The 20,855-nt window shown below is 39.5% G+C and overlaps 1 protein-coding gene across 1 annotated transcript in view; it reads left to right on the forward strand.

The window, feature by feature from the left end:
* The window catches only part of IL12RB2 (interleukin 12 receptor subunit beta 2), an 82,444-nt gene that overhangs the window by 10,195 nt on the left and 51,394 nt on the right, over window positions 1-20,855 (forward strand). Inside the window, exons 2-7 of the mRNA XM_067726518.1 lie at window positions 1,295-1,406; window positions 2,911-3,198; window positions 10,071-10,185; window positions 11,095-11,279; window positions 12,498-12,640; window positions 13,766-13,916. Coding sequence (XP_067582619.1) covers window positions 1,331-1,406; window positions 2,911-3,198; window positions 10,071-10,185; window positions 11,095-11,279; window positions 12,498-12,640; window positions 13,766-13,916 — 958 coding nt within the window. The 5' untranslated portion in view covers window positions 1,295-1,330. The remainder of the gene's footprint in view (window positions 1-1,294; window positions 1,407-2,910; window positions 3,199-10,070; window positions 10,186-11,094; window positions 11,280-12,497; window positions 12,641-13,765; window positions 13,917-20,855) is intronic.

Raw genomic sequence — 20,855 nt, forward strand, 5'->3', positions numbered from 1 at the left:
CACTTTCTAGAAGCCCACTAGGGCAGGACTGTTGTATCTCTAGCACTTAACACGGTGCCTGGCAGATGAAAGGTAGCCATCACTGTTGAATGAATAAGTGAATTTTTCTGAGGCTCTCCAGTACGTTCTGGCCCATTTCTAGGTATGGGAATGTGAGGTGAACATTTGCATTGGCTGGTTGCCAGTGGCCCAACATCACACAGCTTTTCAGCCTGCTTCGTGAATTTCTGGCCCACCTTTAATAGAATTTAGGGATTTGCTAAAGCCATTCCTTAAGTTTAAACTTGGAAACAAACAGAAATCACCAGCTTGCGTTTTCCAAATCATTCAAGGTAAAAATACTCAGTAAAATAAATAAATAATGAATTAACAAGCAAACAAACAAAATTGAACTTCTATAGAAAACCCAAACAGCCCCCTAAGAACCCTTGGAATTCTTTTCTTACTGCCAAAGAGATCAATCTTTTACTAAATTCTTGGTGGGGGGGGGGGGGGCGGGGTGTGTGTGGTTATGAGCCACTTTTTTTTAATTATTATTATTATTTGTGTGTGTGTGGGGGGGGTACGTGGGCCTCTCACCGCTGTGGCCTCTCCCGTTGCGGAGCACAGGCTCCGGATGCGCAGGCTCAGCGGCCATGGCTTACGGGCCTATGAGCCACTTTTTAATCTCCTGTTACTTCCAGAAGCACATAACTAGATCAGAAATTCTCACTACTGGAGCTTCCCTGGTGGTCCAGTGGCTAAGACTTCACCTTCCAAAGCAGGGGGTGTGGGTTCCATCTCTGGTCAGGGAGCTAAGATCCCACATGCCTTGCAGCCAAAAAACCAAAACATAAAACAGAAGCAATATTGTAACAAATTCAGTAAAAGACTTTAAATTTTAAAAATTAAAAAAAAAGAAAGAAATTCTCACTACTCTTGGAATTTAATACTACTGCGTTTGACTATGATGATGCAGCCCTGTTTGGAAGAAAAAAGTTTTGTGTGAGACTGAAGCTCAGAAGGTTAAGTAACTTGCCCAATAGTCTCAAAAGTATTTAAACCAGTTCTAAAGGACTCCAAAGGCCAGATCTCTTCCCCCACCCTTTGCTGACCCCAAGAAGCTTAAAGGACATGGGGGTTAGAGGTGGCTAAGATTTTCAGTTTACTAGTTTTAAAGGTAAACTTCATTAAAAAAAAAAAAATCTTAACAACGTGAAGAAAATTAAAGGGGCATTTTAAGCCCTCTGAATAGTATTGGTTCTGGTATTTTGTGAATGTATTTAACATGAATGAATTTGTGTTCTTTTACAAGGAAAAATACAGAGGTGTATTCCAGAGTTGGCTGTCCATGGTACATACAGTTAACGGGTGCCCATTGGCACTTATTTTTATCATCGTGTGGCTGTTAGTTAAAGCAAAAATAGGTAAGATATTTCTGTAATCTAATCTGTGGAGGGATTTTTGGTTTAAATTCTCAGTTATAGATGAAATATGCATTTGTGGTAAATGTTCTGGTAGTTGGTCTTTTGTAGTCAATCTTCTGTCAAGTTTAAGTGGATAAGTCTGGTTCTATGTCTGTTACTAATATGTATTTTATTTCATTAATACTAATGATTAAGAGTCCAATGATATCTTTCCTCTTAACAAAATGACTAGGTATCAAGCTAGGCATCATGAATGAATGTTTTACATTATAGTGCATTTTAACAGAGGGTATTCATGGATGGTTCAGCTCTGCTAAAAAAATAATGGCTGGCATTTTCTTTGCTGTTTTTATTGGCATCTTATTTTTTACTTTCTGGCCCCTTAGGATCAAAGAAACAGAAAACAAAAATATAAGTAAGATTAGAGAGAGAAAGAGACTTAGTTCTGAAAATAAAAATGGAAACTTTTCAGAATTCAGTATTTCCTTTATTTGATTTGAATAACTTTTTTACCAATTTGTTTATGGTAGTTGATCCAAGCAATCTGATAATTACCAAAAAAGGCTTTCAGTGGAGGCTTTATATCACATCTAAAAATTCAAGGTGAGTCTATAATTCTGAGGGTTTTTTTCTTTTTTTCATCAGCAGTAGTGAGTACTACCCAAAACTGCTAATTTCTGATTAGTTGTCGTATCTACATATACAAAACCTCCTGGAGAGTAAGAATGACCTCTCTTTAAGAGTTTATTGTGGGACCTGGCATATAGAAAATAATATGGAGAACTCTTTTTAAAAGAAGAATACATTCATGTGATTTCGTATTAGCTGTATTGGGCAATGGTTCATCCTACCTAGGGTCTTACATCTTGAAGGAATACCATGGTAAGACTTGATTTCCATCCTTGATGCAAACTACACATACAGAGCCCCTAAATATTTTCTCTTTGTTATAAAATAATAGATTACACATACTTTAGACCTCTAATATAGCAAGAGAGGGAATTATTCCCAAATCTTCCCTTTAACATTTGTAATAGCCTTTTAAACATTTCTAATAGCTTGTTCATCATTTTGGTATGAGTATTGAAGTAAGTGTTATAAATCATAAGTGGGGATGGAAACAAATGTGATTTATTCTGGGAAGTGATTTTTAGTAGTCTGGTGAATAATTTGCATATAAGAGAGATTGGTTTTTCCTAGAACTGTGCTCCTGAATGTTCTTCCAACCCTATTTTCTCACCACTTTCCTATTTATAGTTCTGGTTATAGTATTACTGTTTTGAGAAGGATGTACATTTTAATTCAAATACAGTTAGCCTTCAATATGTTTGCCTTCTCTCCTCATTGTGCTTCACCAATACAGCCAGAGCAATGTAGCTTATGTATATTTCCATCATTTGACAGGGTTAGTTTTATCCAGCTTTGGGGAATTACACAAACCCTCCATCTTGCAATGGGTTTCTTATATGCCATCTTATGTCTTTTGCATTTGTGTCTATTGCAGATGTGTGCAAGAGAGGGGATGTGACTGTGCAGCCTTCCCATGTAATTTCACTTGGGTCAGCTGTCAACATTTCGTGCTCTTTGAAGACCAAACAAGGCTGCTTGCAATTCTCCAGTTTTAACAAGTTAATCCTCTACAAGTTTGACAGAAGAATCTATTTTCAGCATGGTCATTCCCTCAGCTCGCAAGTCACAGGTCTTCCCCTGGGTACAACCCTGTTTGTCTGCAAACTGGCCTGTAGCAGTAATGATGAGATTCGAATATGTGGGGCAGAGATCTCCGTTGGTGGTGAGCATTCCATCCTGAATTCCTAAAAATTGGTGATCTTCTTGTATTTGTCATGATTAAGCAGAAATCCAAGTAGGAGACAGTGTTCTTTCTTCTCCCACCACAAGGATATATTTAATCTTTTTTTAAATATAAATTTATTTATTTATGGCCGCATTGGGTCTTTGTTGCTGCACGCAGTCTTTCTCTAGTTGTAGCGACCGGGGGCTACTCTTCGTTGCGATGTGCGGGCTTCTCATTGCGGTGGCTACTCTTGTTGTGGAGCACAGGCTCTAGGCACGTGGGCTTCAGTAATTGTGGCACATGGGCTCAGTAGTTGTCGCACACGGGCTTAGTTGCTCCGCGGCATGTGGGATCTTCCCGGACCAGGGCTCGAACCTGTGTCCCCTGCATTGGCAGGCAGATTCTTAACCACTGCACCACCAGGGAAGTCCTGGATACATTTAATCTTGATAGTAACATGAGCACCTCAATGTAAGAAGTCCAGAAATCAATAGAACTGGGATCACATTTAGTAAGTCTCCTCTTCCTTCTCTTCTCTCTTTTCCACCCCTCTCCTCCCCTCTCTCTTTCGCTCCTCTTTTTGGCCATTAAGACCATTTACCTATTGCCCGTGGCCTCCAATGGCAGGAAAATGGCTCTCCACAGCTGAGTCTTCATTCCTTCTTACTTATGAGAATTGTTCAAAGCCACTGCCCCCTAAAAAGAAGAGAGATGTCTCTTTTGACTTATGCAGCCCAGGCTGATACCCAAGGCTGAGCACTTTTCCTCTCTCTGACTTAATGCACAAAAAATAGTTCTTCCATCCACCTCACTCCTGACCACTGGTTATCAGACTTAGCAGAAGTTGAGAGAACTATCGTCATACTTAGTATCTTTTCCTGGGTTTTCTAGAAAACTGCCTGAGACAAAACTGACATGCTAAGACTTCATGGGGGGAGGGGAGTTGTACAGTTCTAGAGAAGCAAGAGTGAGGGAATGAACTAGGAAAGGAGCAGAGCAAACACGAGGTGGTTAAGTGACTGAGCTGGCCTTGGCATCAACAGAAGATACAGCTGGTTTCTTGGTCAGTAGCGACATCCCCAGAAAGAACATATAGAAATAGAGTGACACGTGAAAGAGTTAACAGTCTGCCATCGGTCAGAGTTCACCCACAGAGCACCAACTCCCCCGCACTGCTTGCTTGCACTGTGTGTGGGCTCCTCCACGCAGCCGTGGGGAGAAAGAACTAAGATGTCAGAGTTGGCGTCTGCAGCCTGAGCCACAGTGCACAGGGTGAGCCAACAGCACACCTTCCTGCAGCCTGCAGCCTGCAGCCTCTAAGGCCCAGCCCAGCAAGCCAGTGAGCATACATAGGCCCTGAGCGATCCCACGGCACTCTGTGCCTCTGTGGATCCAGGGAAGCTCCGAAGGGGCAGGTGAGAGGCATAAGAAGAGTGGGAGGAATTGCTGCAGTAGGCTGACTGACCAAGATGCGAGGACGGGGTCCCTCTCATAAAGAGAGTGACATAGAGCTCAGTGAGACTCTTCAGGATGGAAAGAGTCTCTTTCCCTCTTCTAGGGACCTCTTCTCTGTGACCTATAAGAAGGTGGTTGGTACCAGGCGGTCTTCCTGGAGGTCAGCCACAAGCATTGAGCAGAACACCAAGCAAACGTCTAAGCAGATCATTTGTGGGCACGGAGGCATAAACTAGGTCCCGTACTCCTCTTCCAGATCAGGGGCTCCTGTTCACACCACTTATGGGTCATGTACTCTCAGCTCTGATAGCCTGTGGTGTAGTAAAAGGTACCTGGGCTTTGAATCTCAACACTGCCACTAGCAGTGGGCTCTTAGACAATTTCAATTCTCTGAGTCTCAGTTTCTCCATCTGTGTGATGAAGATACTAACACCTACCTCATAAGATGGTTGTAGTGATTAGATGACACCTTGTATGCAAAGTGCTTAACCTAGTACCGGTCACATAGGAGGCACTTAAGTGATGAGCGCTAGGGTTGCAGGTCCATCGGTTTTACTCTTTTCTTCATGTGTGCAGCATGCTAAGTGCTGAGCCTGTTTCTCTTGAAAGGAAGTATAAGCATTGGTTACAGACAAAATGAAAATTTTTTCTTAAAAACACCATTAGTCCTCACCTCCCTTGTCCTCAGAACACCTGAATATTTCATCCAGGTAATTCACAATCTTACAGACCATCATACCATATTGGTATCAGACATTCTCAGCCCTGTGATGTCAGTTCCAGGTGTCCACAGTGCTGCAGGTGTTTTCTTCTTATTTAGGGGGCTAACAATGGCCTTGAAAGTCAGTATCTTTGCAGATGTCCTTAAGCCATTCCATTCCATTTCCTATCTTTGCTTAGGTGCATGAGAGTGATGTAACCCCTTTTCATTTGTTTACTTTTTTTTTTTTTTTTTGCGGTACGCGGGCCTCTCACTGTTGTGGCCTCTCCCGTCGCGGAGCACAGGCTCCGGACGCGCAGGCTCAGCGGCCATGGTTCATGGGCCCAGCCGCTCCGCGGCATGTGGGATCTTCCCGGACCGGGGCACGAACCCGCGTCCCCTGCATCGGCAGGCGGACTTGCAACCACTGTGCCACCAGGGAAGCCCTCATTTGTTTACTTTTCCATCCAGAGGTTGTGGATACATCTGTGACAGTTTGCAACATCAGGAGATCTAGGGAGATAGTGAGGGGTATCTGCCCAGTGCAGCTCAGTTGGGTGACACTGCTGGGATGTTGCTTGTGCAGCATACTCAGGTGGTAACCACACTATCAAATGGCTGCTCTTTGAACAAGTTTAGCACCTTTGAGGTGAAGAACTGACTGGAAGCAACACCTTTTTCTGAGTATGGCTAGTCATTCCAAGAAAAGACACAATGAATGTTGGTTTAACCCAGTGTAGTAAGCTTAAACCTATCTAGTGAGGGATTGAGCAGCCCATTTTCTTTTTTGTGATAAGCAGTAGCCCATAGTGCCATTGCATACTCTGAGTGGGCCTGTCATAAAGTTGACTGGTTCTTCAGAACTGGGAATGGGTAAATGGCCTTTAAGCCTTCTCTTTCTGGCCCCTTCCTGGGCTTGTGCTGCTCTGCTGCCTGGAGCTCATCCAAATTGTGCGGTAACTAAACAACCAGTGCTCTACCTAACCTCAGAGGATTGGGCCACAAACTATTTGGACAATCAAGGAAATAAATGAAAGGCAATGGATCCTTGCTTAGTTGTTTTCAATATATGTTTAGCTGTTGATATTTCTGAAAGCTGTTTTTCTAAGACCTTTTATTTCACCTAGTAAGTAGGGCTTTTAAAAATAATAAGCATAATACGCATAACAATTCATTACATGGTAAACCATTTTAATTTTCAGAGACTTTGATTTCTGACCTTTCCTTAGCATCGGCTATTATATATTTGTATTGAAGAGAATCACATCTGGTTTCTCCTGGGGCAGACAGTCTCTGCCCAAACCAAGTCCTGGGCTGAAGTAGACACCTTGATTTCATGGTCCAGGGAACTCACACCGAGAAAGTTGACTTGATTTGTGGGTAAGAGCTGTGGTCTTTAAAATGAGATGCTCTGCAAACTTTTAGGAGTAAAGGTGAGGGTGAGTAACTTTTTCATTAAGCAAAAGTGCCAGGTACTTTATCTCATTTGGTCATCAAAAGACTGTATGAAGCGTTAGGGTAATGATGCTGGTTTGAACACATGCATTTACTTTCATTCCTTGTGAAATAAAGCCAAGATGCAGTAAAAAAAAAAAAAAAAAAGTTTTGTAGAGGCACAAACCGTAAAGGACAAAAGGAATGGGAGGGGAGACACAGCAACAAAGTTTTGGAAGCTGGAAAACAGGTGGGCCAGTGATAATTGGCTTAGCCTACAGCTGGCAGTGAGAAACTTCAAGATGCAACCTGATTTAATGCAGAAGCTCCCACCCCAGACAGACAGAAATTGGTGATACCATATACTGCTGGGAGTGAGGGTAGCAGTGGGGATAAAAATGGGAGATTTTAATTGAAAAATCTATTTAAAAAACAGATTCTCAGATTCCCTTCCCAATTTCATGTATCCAGTTACTTGCTGCTTTTCTACACTGGCATAGCCCTGGAGGCCTGGTATCAGAGGGCCACTGAGCTAGTTTCAGCCCATTCAGTTGAGATTGATGGTACGCACTGAAAAACAGAAGGATGAAAAGGACATTGGCATATAGCTCCCTTCAGACCTGTACCCTCCTCCTGGCAGATTAGAAAATCCTTTTCTAGAAATCAGACCAGGCTAAGAGGAAATATCTAAAATTATTTGCAATAGAGGTTCCTAAGAAACCGTAGTCAGATCATCCTGGAGTGAAACCCAGAGTCAACAAATGTCCCTCAACTGACATACCCACAGAGCTCCAATCTATAATGTAGTGTTCCCCCTCCTATATATGAATAAAAATACAAGGATCCAGGAATTCCCTGGTGGTCCAGTGGTTAGGACTCAGCGCTCTCACTGCCAAGGGCCTGGGTTCAATCCCTGGTTGGGGAACTAAGATCCCACAAGCCACACAGGGTGGCCAAAAATAAAAAAATAAAAGAAAAAAAAAAAACAAGGATCTGAGGAAAATGCCTAACACGGAGAACAGAAACTGAAACAAACATGTGGAACAAAGCATAGAAGCAAAGTGGAAGAAACAGATGTATTCAGGGAGAAGAAATGTTAAGAAACAAAATCTATCCTTGATACACTTAGGAACTAAGAGCAAATATTGCATGTAGAACAAAAATAGGATGCTATAAAAAGGAAATATTCAGAGAATAAAAAACATCCCCCCCCAGAAAAAATAAGTGGAAATGAAAAACTCAATAGGAGGGAAGAAATGTAAACTGAGGGGTTTTTTTCCCTCATATTAGAGCAAAAGGATCAAGAGTTTTAAAATATAGGAGATAAAATACAAAATTAGAGAAGAAGGTCCAACCTATGAAACTAGGGATTTTTAGAAAGAAAAAAACAGATAAGAATTATCAGAGAAATAATTCAAAAATGTTTCCCAAAATAAAAACTAAAAGTTCCCAGAAGTTATGATCTCTTTGAGAATCCATAAGAATGAAAGAAAAGAGACCCCATTAAGCACAGTCTATACTCAGCCAAAGTATCAGTCAAGTGTGAGGGTAGAATAATGACATTTTTAGCCATGTTCAAAATATTTCCTCTCCTGCAACCTTTCCCAGGGAACCACTGGAGGATATACTCCACCAGCACAAGTAATTAAATCAAGAAAGAAGAAAGCATTGGATCTAAGAAACAGGAGATCCAACACAGGGAAAAAGAAAAAGAGAAGGAATTTCCAGGACACTGAGGTCTGGCAGTTCCAGAAAGATAGCTGTGTACAGGCATAGAGGCAAACCCATCTTACTGGAAAGTTCACAAGGCTCCCGGAAACTGGTCTCCAAGCAGATGAAACAAATAGAATTCTCAGTGCTTCTGAGTATGTTGAACAGTGATTCAGATAATTGACTTGAAAGTTTAGAATTATATTAATAATAAGGAAACTAAACAAATGGAAAAACAAGACAATGACTACCTCCAAGATAAACAAGAAGTTGTACATAAAATGAAATGTTAACATAGTATTAGTCATAAGCGGTTGTATATACAGATACATAAATGTATACATGTATATATGTATATCTATATATACACATATGAGTCTATTATCCTAGGAAAAGAAAGAGTTTATTATTCCATTAAACAAACCTCTATGAGCTACATATTGTTCTACTCACTTTATAGATGAAGAAACTGAAGCTCTGAGAAGCTCATCTGGACAAGATCACACAGTGGGTACTTACTGTCCCCAGATCTATGGTGTGTGCTAAGGACAAAAAAAGCTTTTATTCCATCAATTACAGCTTTCTTTTTTTCTGAGCAGACAGTGTCTAGGGCTTCGGTGGTACCCTCGCTTTATCTCACCCAAAGGAAGCCTCTGTCTACATCTGGGTCTCAGTATTAGGGTAGAATGAGATGACCCAGTAACAGAGTATTCTCTCTTATCTCCATTAAATCTGAGAAACTCGTAGCTTTGAGTTCTGTCTTTGACTATAAAATGGCTTCATTTAAAAATACACACCTTATGATAGAAGGGACCATGCCTGCCTTGTTCACCTTTGCATTTCCACAGCTAACACTGCCTAGCCCATGGAAGGTTCTCAATGTCTGTGTACATAAAGAATTAATTTATACGTGTTCATTAAGTGCTCCAAGTGATGCTGCAGAAATTAGATTCAGGTGGTACAGCCCAGGAAGGCATGACTAAGGGCCAGTGCGTAAAAGTGCCTTGGCAACAAATCTCAGGTCAATGGAGAAAGAAAGCCCCTCAGTTTTAAACGTTTCTAATATTTGAATGGGCTTCATTCTAAAAAAGTAAACTCATCATCAACCGGGGTAATGGAGCTAGCACTGGACGTTCACCTGTCAGGGAGAACAGTAAAATATGGTGGTGAAAGGCTTGGATTCAAGTCAGCCACTCCTGGGCTGGAGACCTGATTCTGCCACTTCATCGTTTTGTAATCTTGGGCAAGATACTTCATCTCTAAGTCTTAGGTACTTGATATAGCTGCTATGATTTCCAATTGAGAAAAACCACACATAAAACACTGAGCATAGGACTTGGCATATAATAATTGTTTGATCCATATTCACTATTATTGCCATGGTTATTAGAAGAAATGCATGCCTAGGAGGCAAATTTGAACTTCATGGGATCTGAAATAGCTCCCAGCTCCTCTGGGTATAGGAGACATAGGGGAAGTATTGTTATCTTGTTGGCAAATAATAACAATGTAATAGAAGTATCACCTGTGTGCTGTTTAAAATAGGTGGTTTTGTTATTTATTTTTAAAGTTGTTCCAGAACAGCCTCAAAACTTATCTTGTATACAGAAGGGAGAACGTGGGACCGTGAGATGCACCTGGGATAGAGGACAAGACACCCACCTGTATACTGCCTATACTTTACAGTGAGTGAGACTGTATTTTCACAGCTTTTTTGGTAGGTCTTCTCTTAGATGACATTTAGAAGTACCGAACAGTTCTAGTTTTACCAGAGAGAAGAAGCAATAAACACCTCTAGATAATTAGATACTTTAAAAAAAATTCTAGTGTTCATCAAGTAAAACTGGTTTATTCGTCTAAAGTGTGACTAACTCAGAGTTCTCTTCAGGGCCTCCAAGGCCCCTGTTGTAGTCGTTCTTCCCTGCTCTATAGGATTAAACTGGCTGCATTATATCCCTTTCCTTTTCTGCAGTTGTGGACTCTTAGGGTCACGGTATAGACTCTTAGAGTCTATAAATAGACTCTTTTTTGTGGTAGCATTCCATTTGCCTTGGAGGAGTTTCTTTTTAAAGCACCTTTGCCTGACCTGAGAGTTCACAAAAAGAGAGAGTCTGGGAGATTCTTTTCCTTGGAGTTGATTCTGTAATCCTCTCCAAAGATCCCGCTGGTAGCGCTATGCCTAAGTGAGTAGGAGATAAGGAAAAGGCAGTGGGGCTCAGGGTTCTGGTCTCTACCAGCATCTGGCATTTCTGTGCAGTAAATGCCAAGGTGGCCATGGATCCTTTGGATGATTGGATCTGTCCTAAGGAGCTAAGATGTCAGCCAGGGTTTTGGGAATTCAGACAGTGTAGAGATGGTTACTCACCCATACGAATGTCAAAAAGTCTCAGTCCTACCAAAAAAAAAAGAGAGGGGTGAAGTATGGTCCTATTTATGACCACAGAATACAAATATTCCCATTGTGTATCCCCTAGTAGTAAAACTGACCTTAAAAATGTGAGGAATTTTAAATATATGAACATTTTGTTCCTTTGTGCTAAGAAGGCAACAGCACATAAAGTATCTTGCTAAACACAATCGTCTTTCATTTACAGGTTAAAGGGACCAAAAAATTTAACCTTGCAGAAGCAATGTAATGATCACTATTGTGATCATTTGGACCTTGGAATTAACCTAACCCCTGAATCACCTGAATCTAGTTACACAGCCAAGGTTACTGCTATCAATAGTCTTGGGAGTGCTTCTTCATTCCCATCCTCATTCACATTGTTGGACATAGGTATGTATTATTTCACTTTTTGTAAGTGTCGATCTTTAGCACATGAATATTATTTTTTAAATCACTTGAATGTTCTATGTGTGATTGTTTCAAAAGGGACAGTGGTTCATGGAAAGTGGCCAGTAGGCATAGGCAAAGGATAGATGTTTCTTTGATGCAAGCAAAAGGATGTATGTCTCTAGAGCTATAGAGAGATGTTCAAAATGGGATATTGAACATTATTCTCTCTGTTGGAGAAATAAGAGCCCCCTGGCCTCAAATCCCATGAAGGCACTGGCTGCCAGTGATACCATCTGACTGAGGCAAGGGTCATGTGAGGTTATTCAGATGTCTTTTCACCCCCATGGCTACTCCATTGTTCTGAGATAGGCTGCATGTTGGCGTGCAGGGCTAGAGCAGCCAGGTGCCACCTATAAAGAAAGTGTATCATTGTACCAATCCATCTTCCTCAGAGAATACCTACCTCCACCCCTCTCATCAGCTTGGGAGCTAGAGTGAGCCAGTCCCAGCACATTTCTGAGCAAATGTAATTGGCCCAGTTGAATCAGAGGCCAATCCCAGGCATTCCCAAGGTCTCAACATCCCATGTAGGACTGGGCTTCAGGCCTGCCTGAAGTTCTGGCCTCACACTATGTGTCTCTCTTCTCTCTTCCCAAAGCACCTCTTTGCACACATACTGCTAACTGTGAGTCTGAACGTCGGTATCTACTCTATATTTTCCTATCAAAGTTCTGCCCATTCTACCTTCCATCTCTTTACATTGATCATCTCTAGCCACCTTCTTTCCCTCTTATTCTTCTCTTCTATTCCTCTGTTGCTCTCTTTCCTATGGCTTTTCCTACCAATATTTCTTCTCCTTCTGAGGTGATCACCACTAACCACACCTCTACCTTCTCAGCCACTGGAACTCCTGGGTTTTGGCATATTGGTTTTCTTTTAATCATTGAATTAAATGGAATCGAAATTATTACTGATGTTCATCGTAGTTTAGTAAAAATGAGGGTAGATTAAAGGGAATTACTTTAATGATTTAGAAATGAATCCAACTTTTTCTTCTTTCTAAAAGCCAGGGACTGCTCTCTTGTCTATTTCACCGAGTTTAGTAGCCATGCATCTTAGAAATGAGATTTGTTCAACTCCTTGTAAGCCCATGTCAATACATAAGACAATTTCCAATTATGGAGCCTGAATCACACTTTTTTTTGTCCTGGTTACCAGTGAGGCCTCTTCCTCCGTGGGACATCAGAATCAAATTTGTAAACGCTTCCGTGAGCAGGTGTACCCTTCAGTGGAGAGATGAGGGTCTGGTGCTGCTTAATCGACTCAGATATCGGCCCATTAACAGCAGGTCCTGGAATATGGTAATGGTCTCTAGAGTGAAGGGGAAACCAGGGAGGGGTTCTTAGTAGCAATGCCCAGATCTCTCTTTTCATACCAGCAAAATATGGAGTTTAAGAATATTTAGCCCAAAAGTACACATACACATTTGAGACATACCAGTCACTTACACTTCTGTTTATTAAGAAATATCTTAAAATTTGATCGCTGATTCCGAAATTGTTTAAGCCACAGGCTTCTGTAAATCCACATTGATTTTCTACAATTTATTTCTAGTGAGTCATTTTTCCTTGTTATTTTACCCCCTACCCCATCATTACTTCCATTATTACTTTTTAGTAATTTTTTTTAACATATTGGAAAGAGAAATATTAGGGAATGTTCAAAGAGGGGCTTATCTGAATTGAATACTCCAAAGAAAAAGCTTCACATTTTGATGTAATAGTAAACATTAATTTTTTTTTTTTTTTTTTGGCCATATGCCACGTGGCTTGTGGGATCTTAGTTCCCCTACCAGGGATTGTGCCCCAGCCCTTGACAGTGAAAGCGTGGAGTCCTAACCACTGGACCACCAGGAATTTCCCTAAACATTAAATTTTTTACAATAAAAAATATAAGGTTATAATTCCTTCCAGTATTTTGTAAAATATAATGGCTTATAATAATAACAAAGGATCAGCTCCACATGTAGAGAGGTATAATCATTAAATTTTTCACCTATAATTTTTCCTATATAATTTTCTTATATAATTAAATTTTTCTGTTTGGGACCAGTTTTATGTCTGTGTTAAAACATTCATCACATCCTAGTTGTAACCAAATAAAGAATAATCTCTAGTGTAGGAACAAGCTTCTTCAAGGCCCTTTTGAAAACTGGTAGTTTTCAATCTTGTTTTTCAGCTGGTTTCGGGATCCCCCCTTGGAATCCATATAGATGGGTTCTTAGACCCAGGAGTTTTTTGTTTTATTAATGAGAAGCTATTGTTTCAGATTAACATCACGTGTATTCAGTAACCCAGTCATTGATATTTCTTCTTATTGAATGACAGATTTGAAAAGTAAAAAGCGTTATCTGGTCTGGTTTTCCTACCTTTATTTAAATTAATTTAGTATTAACGGGCACTTTTTAAAATCTTGTTGGATTCAAGGTTAATGCCACAAATGCCAAAGGAAGACATGATTTGCTGGATCTGAAACCCTTTACAGAATATGAATTTCAGATTTCCTCTAAGTTACATCTTTATAAAGGTAGTTGGAGTGATTGGAGTGAATCATTGAGAACACAAACACCAGAAGAAGGTATGTGTCTAAAAAACAACGGAGGGGAGGGAGGTGGATAGAGTGGAGGAAAGACAGGAGAGAGAAAGATGTAATGATTTCCTTGGAATAGAATCTCTAAAGAACTGTTACTGAATCAAAAAGTATGAGTGCATTAATTAACAAGCTCATTTTGACATTGACTTAAGTATTGAAGCTGTCCAGGGAGATATGTTTATATTGCTAAAAATTTTTTAACATTAGGTAAGTCCTACTCCTGTTTGCCACATGTTATCATGCTGGTTACAAGTTTATGCCTCAGTAATGTTTGATTATATCTCTTATTTCTATTTCACTTACTTTCTCAGTTACTTTCTCTTATTCCACAAAGCTGCAACCAGTAATTTCATTCCTTTACCATTAAACCTTGATACATTTTACCCTTTAGATTCTATGAAAATTAATATGGCTTTATAAGCCATACTAAAAGCTTGAAAAAAGGTAAACTCTGGAGACAACATTTTAAAATAAAGTTTAACATCTGGCAATCTTCTCTCCTCCAAATGTTACAGCACTGCACTTCTTCAAACCTTTGATACTCACTGCTCACATGAGTACCACTAGACTGCCCATAGCTATAAAGAGGAGATCAAATATACTTTTAAGTCTGATGGACTTTTCTTTTTGGTAATTATTGGGAAGACAATTTTATTGAAGTATAATCGAAAAAGCAAAAATGCTTATATGAACTTTATGACAATACTAAATCTTTGGAGATATAAAAATAGCCATCTGAATATTAGTTTTCAAAAGCACTCAGTGATACAGTATACAGCTTCATAATTTATGAAAATTTGTTTCAGAGGAAAAGTAATTGACATATAATCTGTTGCTTTATTATCTGGAGATTTTGAAGCATTAATGTCAGAAAAGCTAAGTCCTTATTTGTGAAACTTATAGATATGTGTGCATGTAAACTAGCCTAATGATTAAGCTACATTCATTTTCTGTGAGCTACTAGTGATTTCTGGTAACTGATGACACTTATCAGTGATACTCCAGTGACTTTCAAGGATGTAAACTATTAATAAAATAAATAATATATAAATTGTAGAATAATTGTATACTCTTCCTTTCTTCTGACAATAATTGCATTTCGCTATTTAAAAAAATATTTTTAAATGAATTCATTCAGCAATTATAATTTATTCCTCTCATTTTATGATAAAAATCTCTTAAATTAATGTTAAGCCACTTTTTCTCTGTTTAAATGTGTGTCATTTTTATACTCCGGAGCTTACTCTTGTTATCCTTTTAGTACAATGTCAAAGTAATGCATTTTAAAAATACCTCATGGATTTTTAGACTTTATTTATACATAGTACAGATAAAATTCTTGGAAATGGGCCATATTTTATGTCCAAGTCCAAGGTAGTAAATAGGCTGAAAATTTTTAAGTTATATCACATTAAGCTAAAGTATAAACTAGGGAAACTCTGGGCTTGTAAATTCTTATCATTTTTACTCACACTTGATAATGACCCATTTAGAGATGTATGAAAAGGTTTTTCTTTCTTTCTTTTTTTTCAAGTGTTTATCTGTTGCATTAAAAACCCAAGGCAGGATGGTAACTTTCTCATATCCTATAAAATAAACCACCATCATAACAATGAGTGTAGCAACTTGTTACGGTTATGAACTCGTAGATGATTATGAATTGAACCAAGGAAGCTGGCTTATTCAGAGTAATTGCAAACATTCATAAAGAGAGAAACGCATTCTCTGAGATACACCACGCTACCAAGCTCTGCTGGTTTCCTTTCAGTGTCTGAATCTCCCTTTTTTGTGTTTGATCTTTCTGTGGGTTGTTGTAGGATCTCTTTTCTCTTACTCTAAACTTCATGGTTTTCACCTCTAACCGCTGTTCCTGTCATCAGTTTCTGTATGAAACATCAACTGATGTAAACCTAAAAGGTGTGAATTTTTTTTTAACACTATTTCCTTTTGACCCCTGAGATGTGTACGGATATATAACTTGGCATTTAAAAAAAAAAATACTAGTAAGCTTTTTTCTTTTTTTTTTTTTTTTTTTTAGTTACTGTCTAAAACTGAATGATCTTATGGTAGAGCTTTTTCTTTGCAGCCTTGGCTACTCAAAACAGAGCAATATGTTATCTCCTGGTGGATTGGGCACAGTTATTTATAGCACTCCAGCAGAGAATGAGGGTATTATTCACTCCATATGGCCCTTTCCCATGTCATTAAATTCAACTCTTGTCATGGTCCTCCATGAAAAACACTTTTTAAATGACCACTAAGTAAGGGGTGGAAGGAAAGAGATAACTTTCTTATGTTTGGGAGGACAGTCCAGCAATCAGTAACCATCAGTGGGCCTGATACTGGGAAACAAGCAATCATATTTTACTTCTAGTGGGAAAACAGTCTGAATTTGGGCTGCATAGTGTCCAAACATGCCTGAGAATATGCCCAGATGTTGGGGGGAAGGCACTCCCTCATCATTTTGAACACCCAGGAGGAGACTCCAAAATAAAGATGAATGAGCCATTCCTTAGAGCTGTATCATCAGTTACGTGTTTCTGTCTGTTCATTCACCATTTTTCAGTCTTATTTATATGTTTGGTCTTGCTAAATGTGACGGTGAACAATTAATAAAGGAAGTGTTAAATGCTCATACTAGTGCCAGAGCAGCAAAGGAGGAGTCCTCCCCCACTGTGGTGATAGCATAGGTGATTGGTGAGAGATCCCAAAGAGGAGAAAATGCAAGGCTACCAGCTGCAGCCACCCATGTTCACATTAAGAAGCTAGACAATTATTCATTCATTTGTGACTTTGAACTATTGCTAGGATAGGTTAGGTGTGAACAATTAAATACTAGAGGTTATTTTACCATCTTAGTTAGCAAGCAAGATGGTAAGTCTAGCTTAGGAGTCAGCAAACATTTGCTATAAAGGTCCATATAGTAAATATTTTCAGCTTTGCAGACCATATGATCTTTGTCACAACTACTAAAATCTACTGTTATCACAGGCAAGCAGCCATTGACAGTATGACAAATACATAGACAAAGCTGTGTCCAAAATTTTATTTTTGCACACTAAAAATTGAATTTTATAAAATTTTCATGTCACTAAAAATGATTCTTCTTTTGACTTGTTTTCAACCATTTAAAAATGTGAAAACCATTATTATTAGTTCACTGGCTATACCAAAACAGGGAATAAGGAATCAGCCAGATTTGGTCCATGGGCCATAGTTTGCTGACTCCTAAACTAGCTAAACTTGAAACTATTATACTTGCATCTTTTTTGCCTAAGGCTTCAGGAAATGAGAATGAATGGTTCTTTACATTCTAAAGGGATTTACCTACAAACATTTTCATTAGAGGGAAAATGTTATGTTTTAGATCCAGTGAGTGTCCCTACCCTTTTTTCTTCTTCTTGTGGTCTCTTCTAAGCCCAGCATCTGTCCTGGAAGAAGTAAATGCCTGAGCTTAACTATTTGACAAGGTAGTGATCACCCAAATGGGAAGAAATGTTTTCCATGAAGCCCTCCAAAAGAAGCCACTGGGGGAAAAATACTTCTCTGGATGATCTGTGAGGAATGTGTGTATATCAGGAACTATGCCAGGTGCTCAGACATAATGATAACCAGTCAGATCCTCAGACTCAAGAGCTTATAGTCTATCTTGGAACGTCACGGAAAGATTCCTGGAAGAGACGACACCAAGAAAAACCTGCAAAGTCCAAAGGGAATCTTGTGGCCTTCCTCCATCTGGAACATGTGGTCTCCAAGGTTATTGCAGTAGAAGAAAAGAGCTATTTCCTCCTAGAAGTACTTGATTCTCTTGAATTCTGTGAAATCCCTTGTTCCTGGTTTTTACTCTACCATGTTGGTCAGTTCTTCTTTGTCTCTTTTGCTGTCCATCTTTCTCTTTTTAATCTCAATCTGTAGGGCTTTATATTGGACCCCCTTCTTTTCCCAGCTGACCTCATTCAGTCTCATGGCTCTAAAACTAGATAGGTAGGTGAAGAGAGAGAGAGAAAGATAGACTATAGTTTCTGTCCAGGACTCTTTCCAGAACTTCAGGTTTGTGTTCCAATCACCTATTCCATATCTTCACTTAGATGTCAACAGACATTCTAAACCTCACATAGCCTAAACAGACACTTTTATTTTTTTCTCCAAAGCAAAATGTTTCCAAAATGCCTCTGTTTCAATCTTTCCTATCGTGGTAATTGACACCACCATCTTCCTAGCTACGCAAGTCAAAAATGCAGAAATCATCCTTAACTTCTCCTTTTCTCCTATCCCCTCATACCAGCAGTTGACTCTTCTAAAACATTCAGAATGCATTCATTCTTTCCATTGCTACTCTGACTATCCTAGTTTAAGCTACTTTCTCATTACAAAGCGTAACAATAAAATGAACACTTAGAAACCCACCATTCAGCTTAAATGCTATAAAATTACCAATATATTCTTACCGTGTCACGCTTCACTATACGTAACCACTATTCTGGACTGTGTGTTTATATCATCCTCATACTTTTTCTCGTAGCTTTCAGAAATGTATGTATTTCTAAACAGTGATTAGTTTTGCTTATTTTTGAGCTTAATCAAAATTATATGTGTATGTAATCTTTTGCAACTCACTTTTTTCCCTTGGCACTCTAACATGAGGCCTCCATTGACTTTCGTATGGATGAAACATTTCTGCTTCTATTAAGAAACAAGCTCTTCACTTGTGATCTGGATGTTGAAAGGTTATGTTTCTCTAAGAAAAGAAAAGATGGTGGAGTATTCAGCTATGTCAAATGCTGCCAGTCAATCCAATGAAATGAGAATAGAGAAGTGATCATTAGATTTGGCAAAATAGCATTCATTGCCGAACAGGAGCAGCATCAGTAGTGTGATGGGGACAGAATCAGTTGGCATTGCTTGAGAGTGAATGTTAGGTGAGGGAATAAAGACAGTGACAATTCACAACTCTTCAAGAAGTTCTGTGAAGGAGAGCAGAGATGTTGGGCAGTAGCTGGAGCAGGATGTGGTATTAAGAAATTCCCTATTTGTTTTTGCTTTTAGGATCAGAGATAATACAGTATATTTGCAAGGTGATGATAAGGTCCCAGCAGAGAGGGAGAAATTAATGATACAGGAAGTAGGATAATGGTGGGAGAGAGATCCTTGTTGAAGCAAGAGGATGGGATCCAGAACTCAAGGGGTTGGTCTTTGATGGAGGTGGGGATGCTTCATCCACAGTAAAATCAGTAGGGGTGCTGTGTTAGGGAATTGATGGGGAAGTTCGAAAGTTTCCAGGGTGGAAAGATTAGGGAATCCCTCTCTGATTGCTTCCTTTTGCTCAGTGAAGAAGTTGAGAGAATCAGATCATTGGAAGTGAGCAGGTGGAGGGAGGGACAGTACCAGCCATTGGGAAGGAACACCAGGGTGGATGATGAGCCACCAAAAATAGTGACAGAAAGGAGTGGAAAGAGAGAGTGAACCAACTGTTGAAAGTTGTCAAAGAGGAGGAAGGGTGGGAGCATCTGTGTAGGGCTTCCCATGGAGACATAGCAGGGGGTAACATATAAAGGCAAGAGTATACCACTAAAAAATTGTTTAAGCAAATGGGTGTTTGTAAATCTGTTTGAGTTATTTGAAACTAGATTTTAGAGAAATGTATCACAGCCCAAAGAGTGGACGTGGAGTAACCAAGATGGCAAATGACTTATCTCTATCTTGTCCTGCTTGGAGCATGGTTTGGACCAAAATATTCTCATGGGTTCAATTTAGCCCACTACCTGAAATCTCTCAAGATATTCCTTTTTCATATTTACTTTGTGTTAAATTCTCCATTTTCACTGTTCTTAGAGATCTTTCTACTCCACTCCACTGCCTGCTCAAATCTCTGTGGAGGGATTGCTTTCCACTTGCAATTCAATTGCTCTTGTTTACGCCCTTGCACTTGCCTTGGCTTCAGAGATGGATGCTAACCTCAGAAGCAGCACATGGCTTGGCCCTGATTTATTTACCACATGTGCTGTTTCACAGAATCCTAGAATCTTGGGATTTAGAGTTGAAAGAACCCTCGAGGTCAGTTAGGTCAGTTAAACTGATCTTCTGCTTAATTTAGGATGTCCTCTTTTTTCATATTGGTGATTCCCTCCTCTTTAACCCAGTGGTTTTTTCCTTTACCTTGAAGGTACATTCATCTCAGGAGAACTGACTTCCATTTCTCAATATTCATATTTTTAATCATTTGTACCCATCTTTTTTTTGTCACTTGGACATATGGGCCTTTGACTTACCTTTTCTCGTCTACCCATAGTAGTTTTATCTGTCTTTTGTTAGATAACACTGAGGTTAGGACTTTAAGTGATTTTATGACAGTTGAATGTCAAAGATTGTCTCTAATATTAGCCCTTAAGTTGCTCTAAGCAGAAATGGTTTGACATTCCTGGTCATGAAATTTTACGCTTGACACTCATACAGATTTAGCTAATGATTTCTCTCCCATAGAGGCTTATGCTGCAAGTGGGCACCATTAAAATTTCAGCTTCACTTGCAATTTACCCTGTGAACAAAATATGACTCTAGAATTTGATTCTTAGCTCTGTGATAATCTGGTAGGTTGTAGAGGCAATGAGTGACAATGAGAGGCAATGAGGCAATGAGTGTTCCCTTTAAATTTCTTACCAATATGTAATTGACTGAAGACATTTAGCACCATGGAACACGTCCACTGGCTTTGACATTGAGCACACCCAAGTTTCCAAATCCTGATTATGTAGTCAATGTCTGGATTATCTAGTTTGTGGAGTGTTCAGATCTTTGCTCAACGCGGTGGACTGTAACGGACGAGCGGGGTCTTTGGAGACAGTGAGACCTGGGCTCGGCTCTTAGCTTTGCCATCACCAGCTCCACGCTTTTTGTAAATCACTTAACATTTGTCAACCTCCTTGT

The sequence above is a fragment of the Pseudorca crassidens genome, chromosome 2 (genome assembly GCF_039906515.1).
Source record: "Pseudorca crassidens isolate mPseCra1 chromosome 2, mPseCra1.hap1, whole genome shotgun sequence".
NCBI classification, from domain to species: Eukaryota; Metazoa; Chordata; class Mammalia; order Artiodactyla; family Delphinidae; genus Pseudorca; species Pseudorca crassidens.